Genomic DNA, 24,825 nt, shown 5'->3' on the forward strand with positions numbered 1-24,825 from the left:
TATATATATGACAGCAACACTCATAACAGTGACAACACAATTACATACATATATATATATGTAGATATGTATATATATATATCTGTCAATGTATTTTTGTATGTATGTCTAGATATATATGTAGATATGTATATATATGTGTATATATATGTAGATGTGTATATATATATATATGTAGATATGTGTATATATGTAGATATGTAAATATATATGTATATATATGTGTCTGTGTGTATATATATATATATATATATGTGTGTGTGTGTATCTATGTATGTATGTGTGTATGTATATATATGTATGTGTGTGTATCTGTATCTATGTATGTGTATATGTATATATGTATATGTATCTATGTATGTGTATATGTACATGTGTGTATGTATGTGTGTATATATATATATATATATATATATATATATATATATATATATGTTGATATATATATATAAATATATATATATAAATATATATATATAAATATATATATATATATATATATATATATATGTGGATGTCTATATGTATATATATATATATATGTAGATATGTGTATATGTAGATATGTATATATGTATATATATGTTTATGTGTGTGTGTGTGTATAGCAACACTTATAACAATGACAACACAATTACATTAACAATCATGTTACATTATTTTTAAAATGTTTCCTTTTCTTTTTCATAACCTCTTTAACACACTACTTCTCCACTGCGAAGCGCGGGTATTTTGCTAATATATATTTATATATATATATATATATATATACACACACACACAGACACATATATATACTTACTAGCAAAATACCCACGCTTCGCAGCGGAGAAGTAGTGTGTTAAAGAGGTTATGTAAACATATATATACATAAACATGTATATATATACATAAACATGTATATATATATATATATATATATATATATATATATATATATATATATATATATATATATATATATATATATATATATATATACATATACACATATATACACATATATATATATATATATATATATATATATATATATATATACACATATCAACATATATATACACATACATATACACACATATATATACACATATACACATACATACATAGTGCGTTGTAACACGGGCTGTGATTGTTACATGGGAGGGAGACAAATAACAGCTTCCCGCTTTGTAATCGGGCCTGTGATTGGTGCTTTGATGGATGCACAGATCCCACAGTAAGTCCCCTTAGGAGAGGCGTTAGGCAAGTGTAATTGAATAGCGGTGCTGCAAGTTTAGCTTTACACCTGTTTTTAAGGCTTATTGACTGAAAGGGGCTTTCATGAAAAAAGTTAGGGCTTTGCTACAGGATACACCCTCCACAAGTTAAGGAAGTAAAAATAAAGGTATATATTTCTGTTTTATTTAAACGTTTTAAGTTTGTATGCGGGCGGTATGGTGGCGCAGTGAAAGGTGCCAGTTAGGAGACCCGGGTTCGCTTCCCTGCGTGGAGTTTGAATGTTCTCCCCGTGTCTGTCTGGGTTTCCTCTGGGTACTCCGGTTTCCTCCCATAGTCCAAAGACATGCAGGTTAGGTGCATTGGCGATTCTAAATTGTCCGTGGTGTGTGGGTGTGTGCGCCCTGCGGTGGGCTGGCACCTTGCCCGGGGTTTGTTTCCTGCCTTGTGCCCTGTGTTGGCAGGGATTGGCTCCTGTATTTAGGATATAGCGGGTTGGATAATGGATGGATGGACATTTGTATGCATAGCCCCATTTGCCCGTTTTCGTTTTATTTCTTTCTTCAGTAATATTTCAGCAAACCCGGAGCTTGTCAGTTCAAATCCTGGTACTGACACCACTGTTTGACCCTGAGGAAGTCACTTCACCTGCCTGTGCTGCAAAAAACAAAAGTAATGTAACCAATTGTACCTCAGATGTTGCAAGTTGCTGGAATAAAGGCGTAAGTCAAATAGATAAATATATGTATTATACACATAGGAACTATTCATTTATTTTCAGTTAAGTCATCTGCAGCAAACCTTTATAAATGAGGGTTTCTCCTTTTTAGATAGTGCAAACTGTTTCTTCTTCATTGAGGTTTTCTTTTGGAGAGCTTTTTTCATTTCATTGAAAATTAAAGCAGCAGCTGCCAAAATATGTAGCTTTCTTATTAATTTTTCAACATTGCGTAAAATAACTTTATAAAGTAACATAAAATGTTTAAATACTGGTTATCCTTTTACACTAAAATATTACTAAAGAGATACAAAAAAAGTAAAATGCATATGTTGTTTTTCTTTAAGGAGATTAAATATTACTGAAGAAAGAAAAAAAAAAACTAAAACAGCCAAATGGGGCTATTCATACGAACTTAAAAGGTTTAAATAAAACAGAAATATATACCTTTATTTTTACTTCCTTAACTTGTGGAGGGTGTATCCTGTAGCAAAGCCCTAACTTTTTTCGTGAAAGCCCGTTTCAGTCAATAAGTCTTAAAAAGAGGTGTAAAGATATTGACAATAAGCTACGCAAACCCACCAAGACATGCAATCGTTTAAATCAAGGCGCGAGTCGAAAAACACCATCCCATACTATTAGTTAACGATTAACACATTTCTATATGTATTGTAAGCATACAATACAACTGATAATATGTTGCGCTTATTTATCTGGTGTACCGACATTTTTGCGCGTTTAACGGCTGAAATCCAACGTGGTTTGTGCCCTTCAGAATGAAAACAGTTTGCATTTATCTTTTTAATAAAAGGTGAGCTTTTAAGCCTGAGAAATCACCCCGTAAATGCACACGTTTAATTGCACATGTGTTAATATGTATGCTTCCACAGTATTAAAAGACACTCAACAATTAACGTCATTTACCTTCGTTCCCACATTTGATAAAAGAATATCTCTGTAAGTTATCTTTTTTCCATCTCAAGAACATCGCCAAACTCCACCCATTACTCACCCTGGCAGATGCAGAGAAGCTCGTCCATGCCTTTGTCTCTTCCAGGCTGGATTACTGTAATGCGCTCCTCATTGGGATTCTTGGCAAGAGTATCCAGAGACTCCAGTATATTCAGAATAGCGCTGCCAGGATCCTGATGAGGGTGCGAAAGCATGATCACATCACCCCAATCCTGAAAACCCTTCACTGGCTCCCTGTTTCATTCAGAATAGAGTACAAGGTCTCCCTTCTTACCCATCAGTGCATTTATGGACATGCCACTCTTTATCTACAGGAACTCCTTACCCCTTATAACTCCTTACGTTCCCTCCGCTCTGTACACACTAACACTCTTCAAGTCCCCAGAACTAAGCTCAGCAGCATGGGTGACAGGGCGTTTTCATCTGTGGCGCCGAGGCTGTGGAATGCCCTCCCTGATTACCTGAGAGCCCCACAGTCGACTGAGGCCTTTAAGCGAAACCTAAAAACTCATCTTTTTAGAAAGTCATTTTGTTAAAGTATTTTATAGATTCTTCTGTTTTTTTTTATTTTATTATTCTATTTTTACTCTGTAGCACTTTGGAATTGCTAAAATATAAAGTGCAATATAAATAAAATTTATTATTATTATTATTATAAAAGGCGAGCTTTAAAGCCTGAGAAATCACCCCGTAAATGCACACGTTTAATTGCACATGTGTTAATATGTATGCTTACACAGTATTAAAAGACACTCAACAATTAACGCCATTTACCTTTGTTCCCGTGTTTGAGTCGTGCTGTAAATCTCTTCCTTGTTTTCAGTTCACGTGATTACGTAGGAGGCGGCGTGATGACGCAATACGTGACTCCGCCTCTTCCATTACAGTATATGGACAAAAAAGAGGCTCCAGTTATGACCAGTACGCGTAGAATTTCGAAATGAAACCTGCCTAACTTTTGTAAGTAATCTGTAAGGAATGAGCCTGCCAAATTTCAGCCTTCCACCTACACGGGAAGTTGGACAATTAGTGATGAGTGAGTCAGTCAGTCAGTCAGTGAGTCAGTGAGGGCTTTGCCTTTTATTAGTATAGATATATCTATATCTATATATATATATATCTATATATATATATATCTATATCTATCTGCAGCTGGAGATCCACGAAGGGAGAAAAAAGAATCACGTATCATAAAATAGTTTTTTATTCCTGAGCTTTCAACCCCTATCAGGGGTCTTCATCAGAGGATAATGCTTAGACTTACAAGAATCAAAGGCAATATATAGCAACAAATTCAGTGGGGGGTGGGGTGGAGGTGACTAAGTCAGTATAATCAAGGGGGGGGGGGGTTGTATAGTTTATTTATTGTGTACATGTTCTTCTTAAGTTGGCATATGCTGGATTTATGTCCAAGTGTCTGTTGATGGCGTTTTCATCTGATATCCAAGACTCTGCCAACTCTCTGGCACTTTTAGTACTGGCCTTAAATTTTACTTTTACGTTGTCCCAGTTGAATGTGTGTCCTGTCGATATAGTATGTGCATAGATCAAAGATAGTGCGTCCTTTCTTCTGACGGCGTTGCGATGTTCCTGTACACGTGTTGAGATTCTTTTTGACGTTTGTCCTATGTATACCGCTGAGCAAGAATTGCATGGAATACTATAAACTGCGTCACGTCACTCATCAGTCCAGAGCACCTGCTGCCATTTTTCTGCACCCCAGTTCCTACGTTTTCGTGCATACTTGAGTCACTTGGCCTTGTTTCCACGTCGGAGGTATGGCTTTTTGGCTGCAACTCTTCCATGAAGACCACTTCTGGCCAGACGTCTCCGGACAGTAGATGGGTGTACCTGGGTTCCACTGGTTTCTGCCAGTTCTGAGCTGATGGCACTGCTGGACATCTTCCGATTTCGAAGGGTAATAAGCTTGATGTGTCTTTCATCTGTTGCACTAAGTTTCCTTGGCCGACCACTGTGTCTACGATCCTCAACGTTGCCCGTTTCTTTGTGCTTCTTCAAAAGAGCTTGAACAGCACATCTTGAAACCCCAGTCTGCTTTGAAATCTTTGTCTGGGAGAGACCTTGCTGATGCAGTATAACTACCTTGTGTCTTGTTGCTGTAAACCTCCTACACAGCTGTTTCTGTTTCAGTTAATGACTGTGTTTCAACCTACGTGTGACATTAATGATCATTAGCACCGGTTTGGTATAATTGGTTGATCATACACCTGACTATAGTCCTACAAAATCCCTGACTTTGTGCAAGTGTACCTATATGAATTGATGCTGGTTTGAAGGCAAAAGGTAGTAACACCAAATATTGATTTGATTTAGATTTTTCATTTGTTTGCTCAGTTTGCATTTTGTAAATTGATAACAATAAACAATCATTATTTATATTTCTAAAAGCATTCTCTGTTTACAGCATTTTTTCACACCTGCCTAAAACTTTTGCACAGTACTGTATATATCATATATATATATATATATATATGAATGATATATATATATATATATATATATATACACACACAGTAATCCCTCACTTATCGCTGGAGATAGGTTCCAAGGCCGACCGCGATAACTGAATTTCCGCGAAGTAGGGACACTATATTTAATTAATTATTTAACGTGTATTTGGACATTTTTAAACCCTCCCTGTATTGTTTACAACCCACCGTTTACTCTATTAAAAACAGGGACAACTGCTAAGCAATATGAAATCGGTAGATAAGTTTACATTTACTGTATAGCGAAGTACACGTGGCAGCTTGTAGGCGGTCATGACGTCGTCGACCTTGTTGCAAAGATTCCTAAAGCAGATTCCATCCAAACTACTGCCTTATCACGTCCACTTGAAACTCGTTTTGCACCCTGGTTAAAGGACACTGCGGCCGTATATCTTATATGCTTTTCCTCCTTTTTAAAAAAAAGAATCGATGTCCTGCAGCAGTGTAGCTGTTCCCTTCCTTCAACATATCCAAAACTTTTACCTTTTCTGCAATCATCTGCATCTTCTGTTGGTGCTTGGACACGGCCCCTGAAGCATTAGCACGTTAATGATGAATGAATGAGATGAGACTTCCTGGTTAATGCAACACTCCGTCGCTTAGCCAATCAGCAGCACACAGGAACTTAACTGCGTGCTCTGATTGGGTAGCTTCTCAGCCATCCGCCAATAGCATCTCTTGTATGAAATCAACTGGGCAAACCAACTGAGGAAGCAAGTTAAAAGACCCATTGTCCGCAGAAACCCGCGAAGCAGCGAAAAATCCGCGTTATGTATTTAGATATGCTTACATATAAAATCCGCGAAAACTGAACCGCGAAGTAGCGAGGGATTACTGTATATATATATATATATATATATATATATATATATATATATATATATATATACAGATATAGATATATAGATATATATATTTCTACACTTATCTCAAGAATAAATAAAGAAAACAGGATGCAATAGACCATAATTTGGAGTGTTGCAGCAAAAGGTCTAAATAGAGATATAAATGAAAGATTTCAGGTTTTGATTTTTATTAAATTTGGAAACCAGTCTTAACAAAATATTATTATGGGTTATTAAGTGTAGACTAATTGGCAAAAATGATAAATGTATTCAACTTAAATTAAATCTACAACACAATCAAGTACAGTGTGCAGTAAGCGAAGGGGTCTGAATGCACTGTGTGTGTATGAAACTAAATTGGATTTAACAGATTTGAAAATGTGTATATAAATGTATATATAAAATATATTTATTTACCAAAATCATTTGGCAGACCAATTACATCAAAGGATGGTCCTGAAGTTGAATCTGCTTGTGGCTTCTCCACTTCAGCATCTATAGTAAAAGTCAAACAGACAGGACTTCAGAAAAGTCAGGAAGAAAATTGTAATGCCCAAAACCAAAAGGTCTAAAACAAACACAAAGTTGAAAGTCCAGAAAAAGGAAATGTTTCTTTTAACTACACTAAGGATCCACTTATCCCTGGCTGATACCTGAGCTACTGCGAGCTGCCAATTTACAGAAGAAATCTGATGACAGTCACTGACAGTTAAAACAATACGGCAGCATTCCAGAACAATAATTGCACAAAATGACAACCAAAACATAACAATGTATAATTAATAAAATAAATCCATCAAAATGAATAAAAATAGAGCAAAATTAACTTAAGAGTCAATGAAGTATTCAAAACCAACCTGATTTACAGTGGTGTGAAAAACTATTTGCCCCCTTCCTGATTTCTTATTCTTTTGCATGTTTGTCACACAAAATGTTTCTGATCATCAAACACATTTAACCATTAGTCAAATATAACACAAGTAAACACAAAATGCAGTTTTTAAATGATGGTTTTTATTATTTAGGGAGAAAAAAAATCCAAACCTACATGGCCCTGTGTGAAGAAGTAATTGCCCCCTTGTTAAAAAATAACCTAACTGTGGTGTATCACACCTGAGTTCAATTTCCGTAGCCACCCCCAGGCCTGATTACTGCCACACCTGTTTCAATCAAGAAATCACTTAAATAGGAGCTGCCTGACACAGAGAAGTAGACCAAAAGCACCTCAAAAGCTAGACATCATGCCAAGATCCAAAGAAATTCAGGAACAAATGAGAACAGAAGTAATTGAGATCTATCAGTCTGGTAAAGGTTATAAAGCCATTTCTAAAGCTTTGGGACTCCAGCGAACCACAGTGAGAGCCATTATCCACAAATGGCAAAAACATGGAACAGTGGTGAACCTTCCCAGGAGTGGCCGGCCGACCAAAATTACCCCAAGAGCGCAGAGACGACTCATCCGAGAGGTCACAAAAGACCCCAGGACAACGTCTAAAGAACTGCAGGCCTCACTTGCCTCAATTAAGGTCAGTGTTCACGACTCCACCATAAGAAAGAGACTGGGCAAAAACGGCCTGCATGGCAGATTTCCAAGACGCAAACCACTGTTAAGCAAAAAGAACATTAGGGCTCGTCTCAATTTTGCTAAGAAACATCTCAATGATTGCCAAGACTTTTGGGAAAATACCTTGTGGACTGATGAGACAAAAGTTGAACTTTTTGGAAGGCAAATGTCCCGTTACATCTGGCGTAAAAGGAACACAGCATTTCAGAAAAAGAACATCATACCAACAGTAAAATATGGTGGTGGTAGTGTGATGGTCTGGGGTTGTTTTGCTGCTTCAGGACATGGAAGGCTTGCTGTGATAGATGGAACCATGAATTCTACTGTCTACCAAAAAATCCTGAAGGAGAATGTCCGGCCATCTGTTCGTCAACTCAAGCTGAAGCGATCTTGGGTGTTGCAACAGGACAATGACCCAAAACACACCAGCAAATCCACCTCTGAATGGCTGAAGAAAAACAAAATGAAGACTTTGGAGTGGCCTAGTCAAAGTCCTGACCTGAATCCAATTGAGATGCTATGGCATGACCTTAAAAAGGCGGTTCATGCTAGAAAACCCTCAAATAAAGCTGAATTACAACAATTTTGCAAAGATGAGTGGGCCAAAATTCCTCCAGAGTGCTGTAAAAGACTCATTGCAAGTTATCGCAAACGCTTGATTGCAGTTATTGCTGCTAAGGGTGGCCCAACCAGTTATTAGGTTCAGGGGGCAATTACTTTTTCACACAGGGCCATGTAGGTTTGGATTTTTTTTTCTCCCTAAATAATAAAAACCACCATTTACAAACTGCATTTTGTGTTTACTTGTGTTATATTTGACTAATGGTTAAATGTGTTTGATGATCAGAAACATTTTGTGTGACAAACATGCAAAAGAATGAGAAATCAGGAAGGGGGCAAATAGTTTTTCACACCACTGTACATGAGTGGGATGCCCATTTACCTTGTTTGGTAAGATACACTGTACAATTTTACTAATCTCAATTAAATCTTAAACTGCAACTTAAAAAAAGCAGTAATTAATATGACTATTAGTTTTCAAATATTACGCACTTACAATCAATACAAAAATCACATTTTAAATAAATGATACATTAACATATTGTAGTATATCTAGCATTATTTCTCTTTAGTTTGTTATCATATTCGGATAAAAGTTACTTTAGCTTGATGTACTGTGTCATTTCTATTTAGTTTACTTTGGTATCATTTTCTTATTCAAAACAAACCTGCAAAATCTGTAAGTTTAGGGAATGCAGAGTTATCTTCTTTAACACAGCTTTGTTTAATTTTGTTCTTTACCAAATCTTTACCTGTACCAGAAATGTCATAATTAATGCTTGAATTGTGGGATTACACAATTGAAACAATTTGAACAGTAGAATATTGGCATAAAATATCCATATTACTAACCGAGAATGGTAAACCGGATATGGACGCAGGAGACATAGTGCGCAGGCGCCACACAAAGCCCCCCTCCACAGAGTGAAACGGGAGAGACTACGAACTGTCTGACATGCAGCAAGCAGGATAAAGCGAGGTCAGAAATAAAAGACAGAGTAGGAAACAAAGTAAAACGTCATACAGAGGTTAAAGAACGGGGCCAAACACATGGAGAGCAGGTTACAGATGATGAAAACTGGAATGCAACAGCTTCAAAAAAACCTAGGCACGAAACACATGCACAGCGAGATACAGAATATAAAGGCAGAAAAAAACGACAGTTAAACGTCCACACCACACAGCGGAGGCAGACCCGGAAGGTGCAGGCACCTACATCGCGCGTCGGAAGGCGCGGGAAAGTACGAAAGGCAAAGGCGCCTACACAGCATGGTAAAACCCGACATAATACGGAAGGCGCAGGCGTTGCCGCCATATTGTGGGTGGCACTACTGCGGAGTGAAGTTAGGAATAATGTGCTGCTTGGGATCGTACAAAACGCCGAACGCTACCCACCGTCTGAAACTGCGGAGGCAAAGCAGGCACGGGTTCAAACCGAACAAGCTCGACTGACGGATATACGCCTACAACGCGCGTCTCAAACCGCAGAAGCAGGGCAAGCACGGGTTCAAAACAACGCAAGCTCCTACAACGCGCGTCTGAAACTTCGGCTGCCCAGCAGGCACGGGTTCAAAACGCCGGGGGTAGGCGAGCGAAGCGAGCAGGGGGCGAAGCCCCCTTGTTTGAATATGTTATTTAGTGCAGATAATCTTTATAAATACTTGCTAACAATTCTCTCTGTAATCAAGATATTAGATAAGATGAAAGCCAAATGTAACCCATATACAGTCATTATTTCTAATTTTAACTTACTAATATAATTACAAAAATCAAAGATATAAAAACAATGGCAATACAGATGACGGTAAATTAAATAATCAGTAATCCAAATATATAGGTATTTTGTTCTTTAAATGGTTTCACTCACACCCACATATTATTGATTATTTTTACATATTTATGTATTGATATTGCTTACATTTATATAAACTTGTAAAAATATTTAGCTTTCAAAAACATGTTAAATTTAATGCTAAATGAAAATGATTTTTAAAACAATTTATAAGCTTTATGAACAGTCCTTCAAAAGTTAAATGTCCAAAGAGACAAGAGACTGCAAAAAAAAAAAAAAAAAAAAAGCAAACTAATGAAAAAAGGAATTCACTAACATGTTGGTAAAATCAGCATTCAGAATAAATGCATTGTTTTCTGGACTCATTTTCTAAACAGTATCTGAATAAGACTGCAGGCTTTGTGCCACAACAGTTTAATAACTAACTGCTAATGAGCACTGCCACTCAGACCTTAAACATTTTACGTAAAACAGCTTATAAGAAGAAAGACAAAAAGTCAAGAACTCTGCAAGTGACAAAAAAAAGTGAATATATGTCAATGTCTTGTTTGTTAATAGCTATTTCTTTAAGAAAGTTAAATCAATGTCAAAAGTCAAGCTAATTGCAATTACTTTTTAATGGTTGAGTGTATTTTCTTCCACCACTTGTTTTTTTGTGTTTAATTACAGATTGATGGTAAGCAAATATACATTATATGTGCTAGTAAGACTTACAATATTTGTGTTATAATGTGTTATAATAGGAATACAGTGGAACCGAAGCGATTTCCCCCATAGGATTGTATGTAAATACAATTAATCCGTTCCAGACCATACGAACTGTATGTAAATATATATATTTTTTTTTTAAAAGATTTTTAAGCACAAATATAGTTAATTACACCATAGAATGCACAGTGTAATAGTAAACTAATGTAAAAACATTGAATAACACTGACACAAACACCCAGGCTCCCTGCTCAGCTGCACGTGCAGGCTCGCTCTCAGCTGCACGCTCTCTCTCTCTCTCTCTCTCTCTCTCATCAGCACGCGAGCCCGCTCTCTCTCTCTCTGTAACATTGCAGCAGTTTGCGCTATAGCCTTACAAGCCGATCGCTGTATAAACACTTTTTTTAATGAGTTTTAAGCACAGGGGGGAAAAAAAGGAACATTTGAACAAATCCGAACTTTATTTAAAAACCAACCACAAGCAACCAAGAAAATAACATTGTAAGAGTTTGCGCTATAGCCTTATGACCCGACCGCTGTATAAACACTAAGCACAGGGGAAAAAAAATGAACATTTGAAAAAAGAGAAAAGTAACACTGCAACAATTCACACTACAAACCGAAAAATGAACATTTGAAAAATCTGTAATACAAAAACTAACCATAAACCACCAAGAAAACTAACCTTGCATGAGTCGGGGTCTGGCATGAAGTGAGGCGGTTACAGTTTTGAGGGAGAGTCTGGCTCTGCAATGGAGGGATGTTTTCCTTCAGGTGTTCTCTCTTGTGATTTCTTGGGTTTGTGGTGTTTTTAGCTGTTTAGCTGGTGGGAGCGAAAGCCTCGTGCAGCCATTCCAAAAACAAAGTCCTTGTGACCCAACCCTTCATGTTTGCCCTCCACATCACTGGCAGTCTGGCTTTGTTTACATTGTGCTGCTTGAAAGCACGAGGGTTCTCAAATTGGTAAATGAGTAAACTGGTAAACAGTTTTTCCACCTCTTCCAGCACTTGAGGCCTCTGCCTGGTTAACGCTGTAACTCCTTTTGCAACATTAGCTGCTTTAATAGATTCTTTCTGCTTTAGAATAGTTGAAATGACTTCTTGTACTCGGCGGCAAGATCAGTAACACAAACGCTACGCTCATACTTTTCAATAATTTCTTTCTTTACTTCAATTTCAATTTTCTGCGAAACTTTCTTCTCACCACTCTTCACTTGCTTAGAAGCCATGGTTAACTGCAAAAGCACACGAAATACTGTAGAGCACAAAGTGTTAACAGGTAAAGCACGCACGTCTGACTGAGAACAATGAACAGGGAGAGGCTGAACACGTGCTTAAATACAGTAATCGGCGTGTACGAACCGGAAAGGAAATGAAATAGAGCACAAAGAGTTCACAGCAAAAGCACGCACGTCTGACCCAGAACAATGCAACACGTGCGGAAATAATCGGCGCGCACAAACCGAAAGGGAAACTGGCTTGTTCGTATACCGAGTGTGTGGTCGTGAACCGAGGCAAAAGTTTGGTGAACTTTTTGGTCGTAAACCGAGTTGTACGTGTACCGAGACGTTCGTGAACCGAGGTTCCACTGTATAGGGTTATTTAGATAAGATACAACATTTGAGTGATCAGAATGCAAATGTAGAGCTCATAGGAAAACGCTAAAAAATTCAACATGAATAATTGTTTTAGGGAATATGTGTCCCCTTAACAATATACAGAAGTATAGGTCACACTATAAAGAGACTTTTTAAGAATGTAGCTCTTTTTCTTTTTAATTGTTGAAGCAGAACCCTAATTAAACAGAAGTTTTTGCTTGCTATAACTGTTCAGGCGTGTTTTTAGTTAACATTTCACAACAAACAAAAACTCAGAGTAGATAAAACAGAACATTTGAAAGAAAACCATGCAGGGAATATGACGCACTTTCAGTCTGGCTTTTTACATTTGTTGGTGTCCCTGCAGTTTCACTCTTTTGCTGCACCAGTATTTCTGTTTCGTTTCCTATTGGAAAACAAAAACATACTCCTACTTAAGTATGGCATTTGAGCAAAACTAAATTCTCAAAACATGCAAAGAAAATTACAGAAGAATTACAACATGCACAATATACAGACAATAAAACATTTTATAGCAATACATTTTTGCAAGAATATGCAGAGTTGTAAACTGAATCTCTGTCTAGCCAATTAAGATTTGTCTAACACAAAGATTTGCATGTAGTACAACAATTAATTTGCATTACAACAATAGAAGTTCTCATCACTCAAAATATTAATGTAGAATATGAACAATAATGGTCAGAAAGTCTGAAATTTGTGTCTACTTGAATTAACAGAAAAATGTGTTATTTTAAAGAATTTAAACATTTGTTGAATGTCTCTAAAAGTTACTTTCATGATAACTGTAAACTTTTAAGCTATCATGTTAGGTTGATAGACCCATCTCCGATACTTTAAACATTCACACTGCTGTGTATAACTCTAATATTGTACCAGGTGACTTGGAGAAATACTAAGCAGAGTCATACAGCTAAATATGGGCAATAAAGCAGGCAAAACAACCACACAGGGATAGGGTGGAGAAGCAGATGGACAGGCATGGCTCCAGACGCTTGTGGCAAAGAGTTAGGATCATCACGCACTTTAGGAACAGAGCTCCTACACTGATGAATACAAACGCTACTCCAGCTGAGGGGCTGAAATTTTTCATGCCGGTTCAATGCAGACGGTAGCAACAGCAGCCTGCCAGACAACACTGATGTGGTTGAGGGAGCTACCACCCCCAAAGCTAGTGTGGACCAGCGAGTTTTGCCAAAACGTTATTCAAAGTGAATTTGCTGCATTTGCATTCACCCTTGTTCGTTGAAGTATTTACTGATAATTCGGACAGTTTAGGAGGACCTTTTTATTCCAGTGTCCCATAATGTTTTGTGAAGCCAGCATGACATTCCCTGGAGCTATAACAACCAACACTGGATGGAACTGCACTCTTATACTGATCATTTAATATTACAGACTGGTTATGAAGCTTGCATATTTCTCACTATGTTTTTTTTTCTTTGATCTCATGGAGAGTGAGCACATTATTGTCTACTGGCTGACACACTGCAGATTTGAAAACTGGGAGAAACTCGAGGCTAGCAGAGAAGCCACATGCAGATATAAACAAAACATGTAGATTTCATGGAAACCAAAAGGTGCTGAGGCAGCTGGGAAACTACTACAGCATCAGTATTCACAGCAGTTTTTTTTTATATTTTTCCATAAAAACAAATGCTATAAATTGTAAAGCCATAAAGGTACATTAATACCGTGTATTGTAGGTGAACTCAATTTAAGGAGCTTAACAGATAAGTAAATAAAGCAGGTTTCTCAAATTTTATTTTTATGAAACATATACAGCATAAATAACCAGTTATCTCTGCTTGTCAACAAATCTTCAGGTTGACCTTCGAGTTGAACATCAATATAAGAGAAGGAGGCACGTGCCCTATGCACGTGTAATTAGTCACTTGGAGAATGAAAATAAAACTTAAAAGACCCCCCCCCCCACACACACACACAGAAGACTCTATGAAATAATATTGAAAGAATTATTACTATTTACAAGATGTTTCTATGTTTTTGATTGTATAAAAAGTGAAAAGCATCAGCACAGACAGATTGGAGAGCCTTCAGCACAACTTCAAAAAAAACAGAATGAGTCAGTGGCTTCAATCATTACATGCCACTTTGAAAACAGGTCAGAAATTAAGTTATTTAACAAACTTAAACTATCCCTTTAAAAGTTATGAACGGTGATGAAAAACTTGTGAGCCTAACTTGAAGAGTATTCTATGGTGTTGATCTTCTAAGTTACACAATAGTTTAGATTATTATATGGGGTATTGTACAATGTACAGTGTCTATAAAAAGAATTCAGCCCCTTGGAAGTTATGTCTTATTATGCAACATTTAATCACAGTTGATTTAATTTCATTTTTTGACTCTTTTCAACAGAAAAAAAACCTCTTTAATGTCAATGTGAAAACATCTCTGCACAATGGTCTAAATTAATTACAAACATAACACACAAAAATAATTGATCGCATAAGTATTCTATTCACCCCCTTCAAGTCAGTATTTAGTAGGTGCACCTGTGGCAGTACTTTAAGCTTTGAGTTTGTGTGGACAGATATCTGTCAGCTCTGCATGCCTGGACACTGCAATTTTTCTCCATTCATCTTTGTAAAACTGCTCAAAGTCTGTCAGGTTGACAGGATCATAAGTGAATAGCATTTTTTAAGTTTAACACAATTTTCAGGGGCATCAACCCCAGAATTAGAAGTGTGAAACTGTTTTCAGGTCCTAGTGGACCTGGACATTCACTCTGTAATTTCTAAATTGGTAGACAAGAATGACCAGCCCCAAAGGGCCACCTCTAAAGCAGTTCCCATAGAAAGGCTGGGATAGTGGGGAACTCAATGTTTAGGGTGATTGTTAAAGTGTCAACATGGGCAAGAAGCCTTTCTCTATTTTGTAACAATCAGGAAAGAATTCAGGGTGTGGAGGTGATTGAATCACTAGGGTCAGGTGACCACAATACAATTCTCAATGTTTTTGGAATATGCAAAATCCGTTAATTTTAACTTTAGGAGGGCACATTTTGAAAAGCTTTGTCAAAGTCTAAAAGGGATACACTGTGACAAGCTTTTAAATGTAGAAACAGCCAAAGAGTAGTACAACAGGTATAATAATGTTTTACATATAATGCTAGGACAGGTACATCTCATAATCTGGAATTAGTAGGAAATTAAAGAAAAATCCACAGCGGGTTAATAAGCAGCTAAAAACTTATAAGACAGATAACTTTAATGTGAACCTTATGGTGTATGAAAGCAAGAGGGAAACTATTAGGGGGGATATTAGGGAAGCTAAACATCATTTAGAGAAGACTACTGAAGATAATACAAAAGATGAACCAAAGAGATTGTGTTTTAGTAGTAAATACTACTTATGGAGAAAAATGCATCAGGAAATGTAAAGAGGAATTCAAATGTAAAGACAGAAATACCAAATACTCTTCACATGTGAGGAAATTAATAACCTCTCAGCAGTAACAGGGACTATTAAGGAGGTACAGAGGGAAATGGAAATTGAAAAGGGAGACAAGTTACTTAAATTAAATAAACTGAAATAAAACAAATCACCAGGACCAGATATTGTTAGTTGAATGGTATAAGAGACTAGTGAATACAGTCATGCACCTATTTACAGCCGACCGAATCAAGGTGATTCGTATTTGTGGCCAAAGGCCATAGGAAAACAACAGGGTAGGTAACATTGATCTAGAATATGCCAAAACCAGCTGCAGTAATAAATCCTTCTGTATTGTTATTTCTTCACAGGGCCGAGTATTTTCTGACTATTGGAGGGCTCCTTTAAAGTTTGTTTTGATCGGCGCCACTCCATATAGCTAATCTATTCCGACTGCACCGCCATAACTTACACCAATATTTCTTAACCTTTATGATCCTGTGACCTAGTTTTGTCTTTTTAAGTCCACTGATAACCCACTAGCAGCAACTGTAAGTTGCCTCTTTGGTGAAAACAAGCAAGAGCAGGGGTTCCACTTGGTGAAAAGAGATCAGTTAGAATTGGGGAAATATAGTGCAGTGCTGGCAACATAAGGAACATAGCAAAAGTTAGACCTCTTATATCATCGAAAGATGCAGAGAAATTAGTTCATGCGTTTGTCTTTAGTCGGCTAGATTACTGTAATGCACTCCTCTCAGGACTACCCAAAAAAGACATCAATCGTTTGCAGTTAGTGCAGAATGCAGCTGCTAGAATCCTTACCAGGAAAAGAAAATCCGAACACATTTCTCCAGTTTTGATGTCACTACACTGGTTACCTGTGTCATTCAGAATTGACTTTAAAATTCTGCTTATGGTTTATAAAGCTTTAAATAATCTCGCCCCGTCTTATATATCGGAATGTCTGACACCTTATATTCCAAATCGCAACCTCAGATCCTCAACTGAGTGTCTCCTTAGAATTCCAAGAGCAAAACTTAAAAGAAGTGGTGAGGCGGCTTTCTGCTGTTATGCACCTAAAATCTGGAATAGCCTGCCAGTAGGAATTCGCCAGGCTAATACAGTGGAGCACTTTAAAAAACTACTGAAAACACATTACTTTAACATGGCCTTCTCATAACTTCACTGTAATTTAATCCTGACACTCTGTATATCCAATTCATTATAATAACTATTCATTCAAAATTTGTACTAACCCCTACTCTCTCTTCTGTTTCCTTTTCCGGTGTCCTATTGGTGGTGGCTTGTGCCACCACCATCTACCCAAAGCACCATGATGTTCCAACAATGATGGATGGATTAAAAGCCAGAAGTCTGTATAACCATCAGCATCAAGTGACTCCGTGAGAACCCTAACTACAAAGAGGACTATTTCATTTATGTTAGGTAGAATGCCCAAAGGGGACTGGGCGGTCTCGTGGCCTGGAACCCCTACAGATTTTATTTTTTTCTCCAGCCTTCTGGAGTTTTTTTTTGTTTTTTCTGTCCACCCTGGCCATCGGACCTTACTCCTTTTTATGTTAACTAAGGTTGTCTTATTTTAATTTCTTACTTGTCTTTTATTCTTCTTTTCTTCATTATGTAAAGCACTTTGAGCTACTTTTTGTATGAAAATGTGCTATATAAATAAATGTTGTTGTTGTTGTTGTTGTTAAGCGACCACTCGTGAACCAACAATGGAAACCAATGACCATCAGTGGCAATCTGGGTTGCAGTACAGTAGTTGAGAAACACTGGCTTAGGTGAACTAGATCCAAGCAACTATATGCCAATAAGTTCAATGTGTATCACAAGTAAATTAATGGAAATAATTATTTAGGATAAAACTGAGCAACATATGGCAAGAATGACAGTTTTACTGAAAAGTAAGCATAGGTTCTGATGAAGAAGGCCATGTTTTTATGAGGAACAGGTCCAGAGTGGTGCATATTATATTACTTATCTTGACTCCAGAAAGCATTTTAAAAAGGTACCACATGAGAGGTTGGGCATCAAACTAAAAAGAGTGGGAGTTCAGGGGATAAGTAGTAGTATATGGGTGCAGAATTGGCTAAAAACAGGAAAAGCAGAGGATTAACGTGCAAGGAACCTTATCAGAATTGGGTGATGTTAAGAGAGGTGTCCCTCACAGGTCAGTGCTAGAGCTGCTGCTATCTTTAATATATAATTTGAATAGGAATATAAATAAGCTGGTAGGTTTGTAGATGATACCAAACTATGTGGATTTGGGAAAATTTGTGGCAAATGAAATTTAATGTAAGTAAATATAAAGTATTACACATAGAATGTAAAAATGTGAGATTTGAATACACAATAGTAGCTATGAAAATTGAAAGTACACCTTAAAAGAAAGATTTAAGAGTTGCTGTTGACTCTTCACTACCAATACAAGACTGTTCAGAAGTCATTAAGGTGGCTAACAAAATATTTGGTTATATAATACAATGGGTAGAGTACAAGTCAAAGGAGGTTATGCTTAAACTTTGTAACACACTGGTGAGGCATCATTTGGAGTACAGTGTACACCTTTGGTCTCCAGGCTACAAAAAAGACCAAGAAGTGCCAGAAAAAGTCCAGAGAAAAGTGACTAGGCTGATTCAAGGGCTGCAGAGGATGTGTTATGGGGAAAGATAGAAAGAGAAGAGTCTTTCCAGTTTAAGTAAAAGTAGATGAACTCTTTCAGGGCGGATGTCGACTTTTGTTAAAATGAGGGATTGACGGCGGTAATCAACTGTAAACAGTGACAAAACCCACTGTTATGTTTTAGTTGGATTCACTTTGCTAGAAGGAAAGTTAGCTTCAATGGTTTGGCTGAGGTTCCCTGTGCTTGTGTGAATAGCGAGGAGAAAACAATGGCAAAAACGGTATCGAAATCTGGTGAGAGATCGAAACAAATGTGTAAAGCAAAATATTCTGTGAACAAAGTTTTGTATATTATCGTTGAATTGATCTCTGACTTGTCAGACCCAGATTTTGATACAAGTGAACGAAAAAAAATTTGAGGTACCTAGCTGATCATGTACTGAACAGGTTCATGTAGCTAACCTGCCTATAGCAGCATTCGCCTTGGAGGACCGCCAGTTACAATGACAAGAGGTACAAACCAGTTTGCGATGCACTGCGAACGCGACCCCTGCCCCGTGAAGACAGCCTGTTGGCCAGCCTGCTGCACATTCCTGATGAACTGGCGGTCACAGCATGCAGCAACAGACTTGTGTTGCTTTCTGTGTGAAACCATTGCTTTGTGTCCTTTTCAGAAAATTGTCATTTTTGCAAAAAATATTCAGCCCTTAAAGAGTTAAATGGTGATATGACTGAAGTGTTTAAAATTAAGGGGATTAGTACAGTGGATTGAAACTGTTAATTTAAAGCGATTTCAACAAGAGCACTGGGACACAGATGGAAACTTGTTAAAGGTAAATTTCGCACAAATATTAGGAACTATTTATTCACACAGAGAATCACAGACACATGGAATAAGTTATCAAGTAGTGTGGTACACAGTAGGACTATAGGGACTTTCAAAACTAGACTCAGTTACTTTAGAAAATTTAAGTGGGATTGTACTGGGTAGCTTCATTGGGCTGAAAGGCCTGCTCTCTTCAAAATTTAAAGTTCTAACACCATTCACATATAAGACGTGTGCTTTTACTTATCTTGTTATATTAATGAACATTACTTTGCCTCCAAAAGCCAAATGAATGACACAAATTTAGAGTTTGTAGATTCGTATTTAGCAAATGAAGTATGTGGTATTGTCCATCCTACTAACTGTGTTTAGGTGAGTACATGTCTCTGTTAACACAGTACATGTTGTACTAATAGGGAGATGTGTCTTGTCCTTTGAAGCACTGAAATGCTTCAAGTGAAATTGGCCTTTCGTTTGAATCTTGCCTCGACACACAAAGAAAAACGACATTTTTATTAAATCTCATCTTTCTACTGTAAAATGTGCAAAACACTAAAAGTACAATGTCAGAAGTATAGAAAGTATAATAATGATACAAATAATAATAAGCATGAATAATATGAACAGCACCCTGCACATGTGCGAGTGATATGAGCATCAGTTTTGGATTTATTGGAATCACTTTTGGTTTCACTGACCATTTCAATTTCACCTCGTCATCACTGCTGAGGAGATGTATTTCTTACAAGATGCCATTAGGAGGCTCGGAGAATATGTGTCTAAACCGTAGCCAGGGTAGTGCTCGGGCCTGACACTTATGCAAGATACGCTTATACTGTTGTCTGAGTAACACTCTAATGCTATTGCCACTTTTACAGCATGAGTAATCTTTAGGTCTAACACTTATGCGAAACACGTCTATACCGTTGCTCGAGTGACACTCAGGACTAACACTTTTAGCACTGTTTTTACAGCCTGTGTGACACTCTGGTCTAACGCTAAGGAGTTAATGTGAACCTGTGTGGAAGTGTTTTTTGCTTTATTTATTTACTTTTAATAGTAAAGAACTATTCCTGCACTTGCTTGCTGAAATTCTCCTGCACAAACACAAAAGTATTTCCAGATGTTATCTCTGCTGTTTTTCCTTTCAACATGTATTGATGCAGTGCTGTTGGGTCAGCACTGAGACATTTTACGTGCAGTTTCTCTTCACATTTTTATCATGTATTATTGCGCAGTACGGAGTAATAAATCTACTTGCAGTCACGCAAGAGTGAAGTATGGACTTTCTTGGTCCTACCAATACTGTAAAAAAGCTGGTACAATTATATTTTCTGAACTTCGAATTAGTGCCAAAACATTGGTTCTTGTGACATCCCTTTTTACAACAAACATGACGTTTAGTTTGATGGCCAAAAAGCTCATATTAATTTTCCATGTAATTTCAGAGTCTCCCATATACCTGCTAGAAAACTCTGTATTTTTTTTTTTTTTTAATATATATATATATATATATATATATATATATATATAAATAAACTGTGGCTTTCTCATCGCCACTTCTTCTTAAAGCTGTAGTTTGTACCTCTTCCAGAGATCTTATAGGTTTCTTGGTGGCCTCCTGCACTAGGATTCTTCTTGCACAATCACTCAGTATTTGTGGATGACCTGTTCGACTCATATTTACATCTGTGTTAGGGGTGGGTGGTACGACCAAAAATTTATATCATGATATAATTAAAAATAATCAGTTACAATATACACTGCTCAAAAAAATTAAGGGAACACTTAATCACAGTCTAACACCAAGTCAATTAAGCTTCAGGGATAAAAATCTGCCCAGTTAGGAAACATAAGCAGTTGTGAAACAACTTCACCTGCTTTGGTGCACAAGAAAGTCACAACAGGGACACTGGAGATACAACAGAAAGACAACTCCAAAAAGGGTTTTGCTGGCTACAGTCACAAAAAATTGCTCTCTCCTTATCTTTCCTTAATGATTCTTTTCTAGTTTTGTATATTGCTAGTGCCCTTGTCACTACTAGTAACATGAGGTGGTACCTGCAGCTGATTCAGGTTGCACAGGCAGTTCAACTCCTCCAGGATGGCATAACTACACCTGCCATCGCAAGAAGGTTTGCCAAGTCTCCCAGCACAGTCTCAGCAGCAAGGAGGAGATACCAGGAGACAGACCATTACACAAGGAAAGCTGGACAGTGCCACAGAAGGGCATCAATTAAGCAGCAGGTATCTACTCCTTTGTGCGAGGAGAACAGGAGGAGAACTGCCAGAGCCCTACAAAATGACCTCCAGATGGCTATTGGTGTATATGTTTTTAACCAAAATGTCAGAAACGGACATCATGAGGGTGGCATGAAAGGCAGAAGTCTTCTAGTGGAACCTATGCTCAAAGCCCATCACTGTGCAGCTGAATTGGCTGCTCTGCCACTGGCTCCCCAAACTCTTCAGATGACAGGAGGTTCACACTAATCACATGTGATAGACATGACAGTCTGGAGACACCATGGTGAATGTTATGAAGCCTGCAACATCACCAGAATGATTGGTTTGGGAGTGAGTCAGTGATGGTCTGAGGAGGCATATCCTTGGAAGGTCGCACAGACCTCCACATGCTAGGGAACTGTACCGACTGCTGTGAGGTACCGAGATGAAATCCTCAGAGCCACTGTCAAACCTTATGCTGGTGCATTGGGCCTTAGATTCCTCCTGGTACAGGACAATGCTCAGCCTTATGTCGCCGGAGTGTGTAGTCAACTTCTGAATGATGAAGGCATTGATGTCATGGACTAGCCCGCAAGTTCCCCAGACCTGAATCCAATTGTGAACCTTTGGGACATTATGTATCTGTGCATCCAACGCTGCTAAGAAGTGCCACAGATTGTCCAGGAGCTCACTGACTACAGACACCATGTACTGTCTCATCAGCAGCATGCCCAGACATTGTCAGGAGTGCACAAAGGCATGTGGGGGCCATACACACTACTGAGTCACATTATGAGTGGCTGCGATGAAATTCACACAAGCTGGATTAGCCTGCGACTTTGATTTTTGACTATGATTTTCAGTGTGATGCTGAATCCAGCCCTCAATGTGTAGTGATGCTACATGGTTAACGTTGTCATAAGTGTATTTTGTGCTGAGTCACGACTTTCATAACGTTGTTCCGTGTATGTAGTCTATACTGCGTCTGTGTAAATGTTGTATCCTGAAAACAAAGGGGGAAGGAGAACACTGCAGGACCGTGACCCCTCAAGGTAATTTTCCTGTCCACCCATCAAGTCCCCTGGGTTATCTATATATATAAAATTCTTTTCGTGTTTGAAACGGAAATTATGTATGACCACGCGATATGGAAATTACGCATGAAACGTAAATTACGCATGACCACGCGTATGGAAATTAGTTTACCAGAAACCAATGTTAATGTTTTACTGTTTAATAACTTACAGACTACATTTTATTTTTTCCCTTGCACTCAGTGAGCGATGCCACTGGGTAATCAGCTAGTTTCCTATAAAAACAAGAGGAGAGAAGGAAAAAAAAAACAGAATACAAACACAGAAACACATCAAGAGAGAGAGAAACGCTGATATGGGTCGTCACACACCTTTCCACAGCTTGATGCTCTCAATGCCGGACCTGTAATGATCTCGCCATTTTCACAAAACCCAGGGTTCAGTAGTAACTGGACATGCCAAGGACCATACGGCGAGACTGTTTTTTTTTTTTTTTTTTTTAATATATCAGGCAAGGAGCAAACAATCAAGTGTTTTCATATTGCAGTTAGCGCTGGACGGTTTCTAACTGGTTCAAGTTCAGTTTCATTAATCACTCTCCGGACACTTTCCTGGACTTTATGTGTGTTATGTGTTTCGTGTGCATCATATCTGTTTATTCTTCAGTGTAGGGTCAAGGTAAGGTTTACTCTGTATATTTATTGCTTCACCATTTATTATAATGGAGTTGTATGTGTTAAGGAAGGGGGAAGGTGATATGTTTATACTATCTGGCATTTTGTTTCACTTCTTTTCATCTATATATCTATATATATCTACATAGATAGATAGATATATCTATCTATCTATCTATATATATATCTATATATATATATATTTTAGTAACTTACCTACTCTTTGCCTTTTTTACCTATTTGATCGCTGATTGGGGAAGTAATTGGAAGAAGTATGGCTTACCTAAGTCTAACGCCCCTCATGTTGCCAGGCCATAGGTTTTGGCAGTGTAGTTGCCAGTTCGGATGATTGGGCCGTCCGTTAGAAATGTGTTGGTGATTTTGGGTTTCACTGACCATTGTTACATCATATTGTTCTCAATGAATTACACTGTATTACTCAGTAAAGATTTCCCACTTGTATATTTCATTCATTGAGATTATGTACGACTTAAGTGTTCCCTTAATTTATTTGAGCAGTGTATATTATCATGTAATCTATATGCATATATAGTACTTTTCAGACTGAACTTAGTTTAAGTGCTTCTGTTGGTTTTAAAATTGAGTATTTCTACTTTGTTGTTTCTTTTCTAAGGACCATTTTAACTAATGTAATAATAATAAAAACAATGCATTTTATTTATATAGTACCTCTCAAATGCTCAAAGTGTGTCACTGAATTTCAAAATGTACAACAGGGAAAAAGAAGAAAGAAAAGGTAAAATACCCTGGATACAAAATAATGTCAGCATAAAACACTAAATGACGATATATACAAGAAAAACAAAGATCTGACTTAGAATAACAGATACAAAATGGAATAAAATACAAAACAAAAAATACTATAAGAAAATCTTGAACAACTAACATAATTTGAGAAAAAAAAATGCAAGTCAGCCTGAGTTTTAAGCTTTTTTTTTTTTTTAAATGAATTGACTCACCTGTTCCAATTAACTTTTACCTAAAACATCTTTATTGTGCAAAATAAAATAAGAACTGAACAAGAAAAAAAATAATAAACTGCACATGCCATTTAAAAGACAGAACCTTTGAAAATGTATACTGTATAGTAATATATATATATATATATATATATATATATATATATATATATATATATATATATATATATATATATAGACTATACAGTAAAAAATGAAACAAGATTGACAAAAATATATTTAAAGACCTACTTCCCATTGAACAAAAATGTGCATAACTACACTTTAATATTACCTTTCAAGACATCTTTATGAAGAAAAATTATATAAAGACAAATGAACATTTCCATTGACTGAGGTTACGAAAATGTTACTAATCCAAGTTCTACATAAACAGTCTTACTAAGAAAAACTCTTACTTATCAAACTACTGATTTTCCAATTTCAAAACTGTTGGACAGTTTCTTAAAATGATATTCTAATGAATAAAGATTTGTATGAAACAAAACAACCTCCCTTTCAAGGCTTATTAACCTTAA

General features: G+C 37.1%; 1 protein-coding gene across 9 annotated transcripts in view; it reads right to left on the reverse strand.

Moving 5' to 3' along the window:
* LOC114663544 (uncharacterized) overlaps positions 1-24,825 on the reverse strand; it is a 314,220-nt gene that overhangs the window by 50,386 nt on the left and 239,009 nt on the right. For 2 of the 9 annotated variants that reach the window (XM_028817355.2, XM_028817354.2), the window contains exons 10-11: positions 12,815-12,892; positions 6,681-6,758 (exon numbers count right to left, since the gene is read on the reverse strand). The exons of 6 other annotated variants lie outside the window; for them this stretch is intronic. In XM_028817355.2, coding sequence (XP_028673188.2) covers positions 6,681-6,758; positions 12,815-12,892 — 156 coding nt within the window. The remainder of the gene's footprint in view (positions 1-6,680; positions 6,759-12,814; positions 12,893-24,825) is intronic. One more of the 9 variants, XM_028817356.2, reaches the window with a different exon arrangement.

The sequence above is a fragment of the Erpetoichthys calabaricus genome, chromosome 13, assembly GCF_900747795.2.
Source record: "Erpetoichthys calabaricus chromosome 13, fErpCal1.3, whole genome shotgun sequence".
NCBI lineage: Eukaryota > Metazoa > Chordata > Cladistia > Polypteriformes > Polypteridae > Erpetoichthys > Erpetoichthys calabaricus.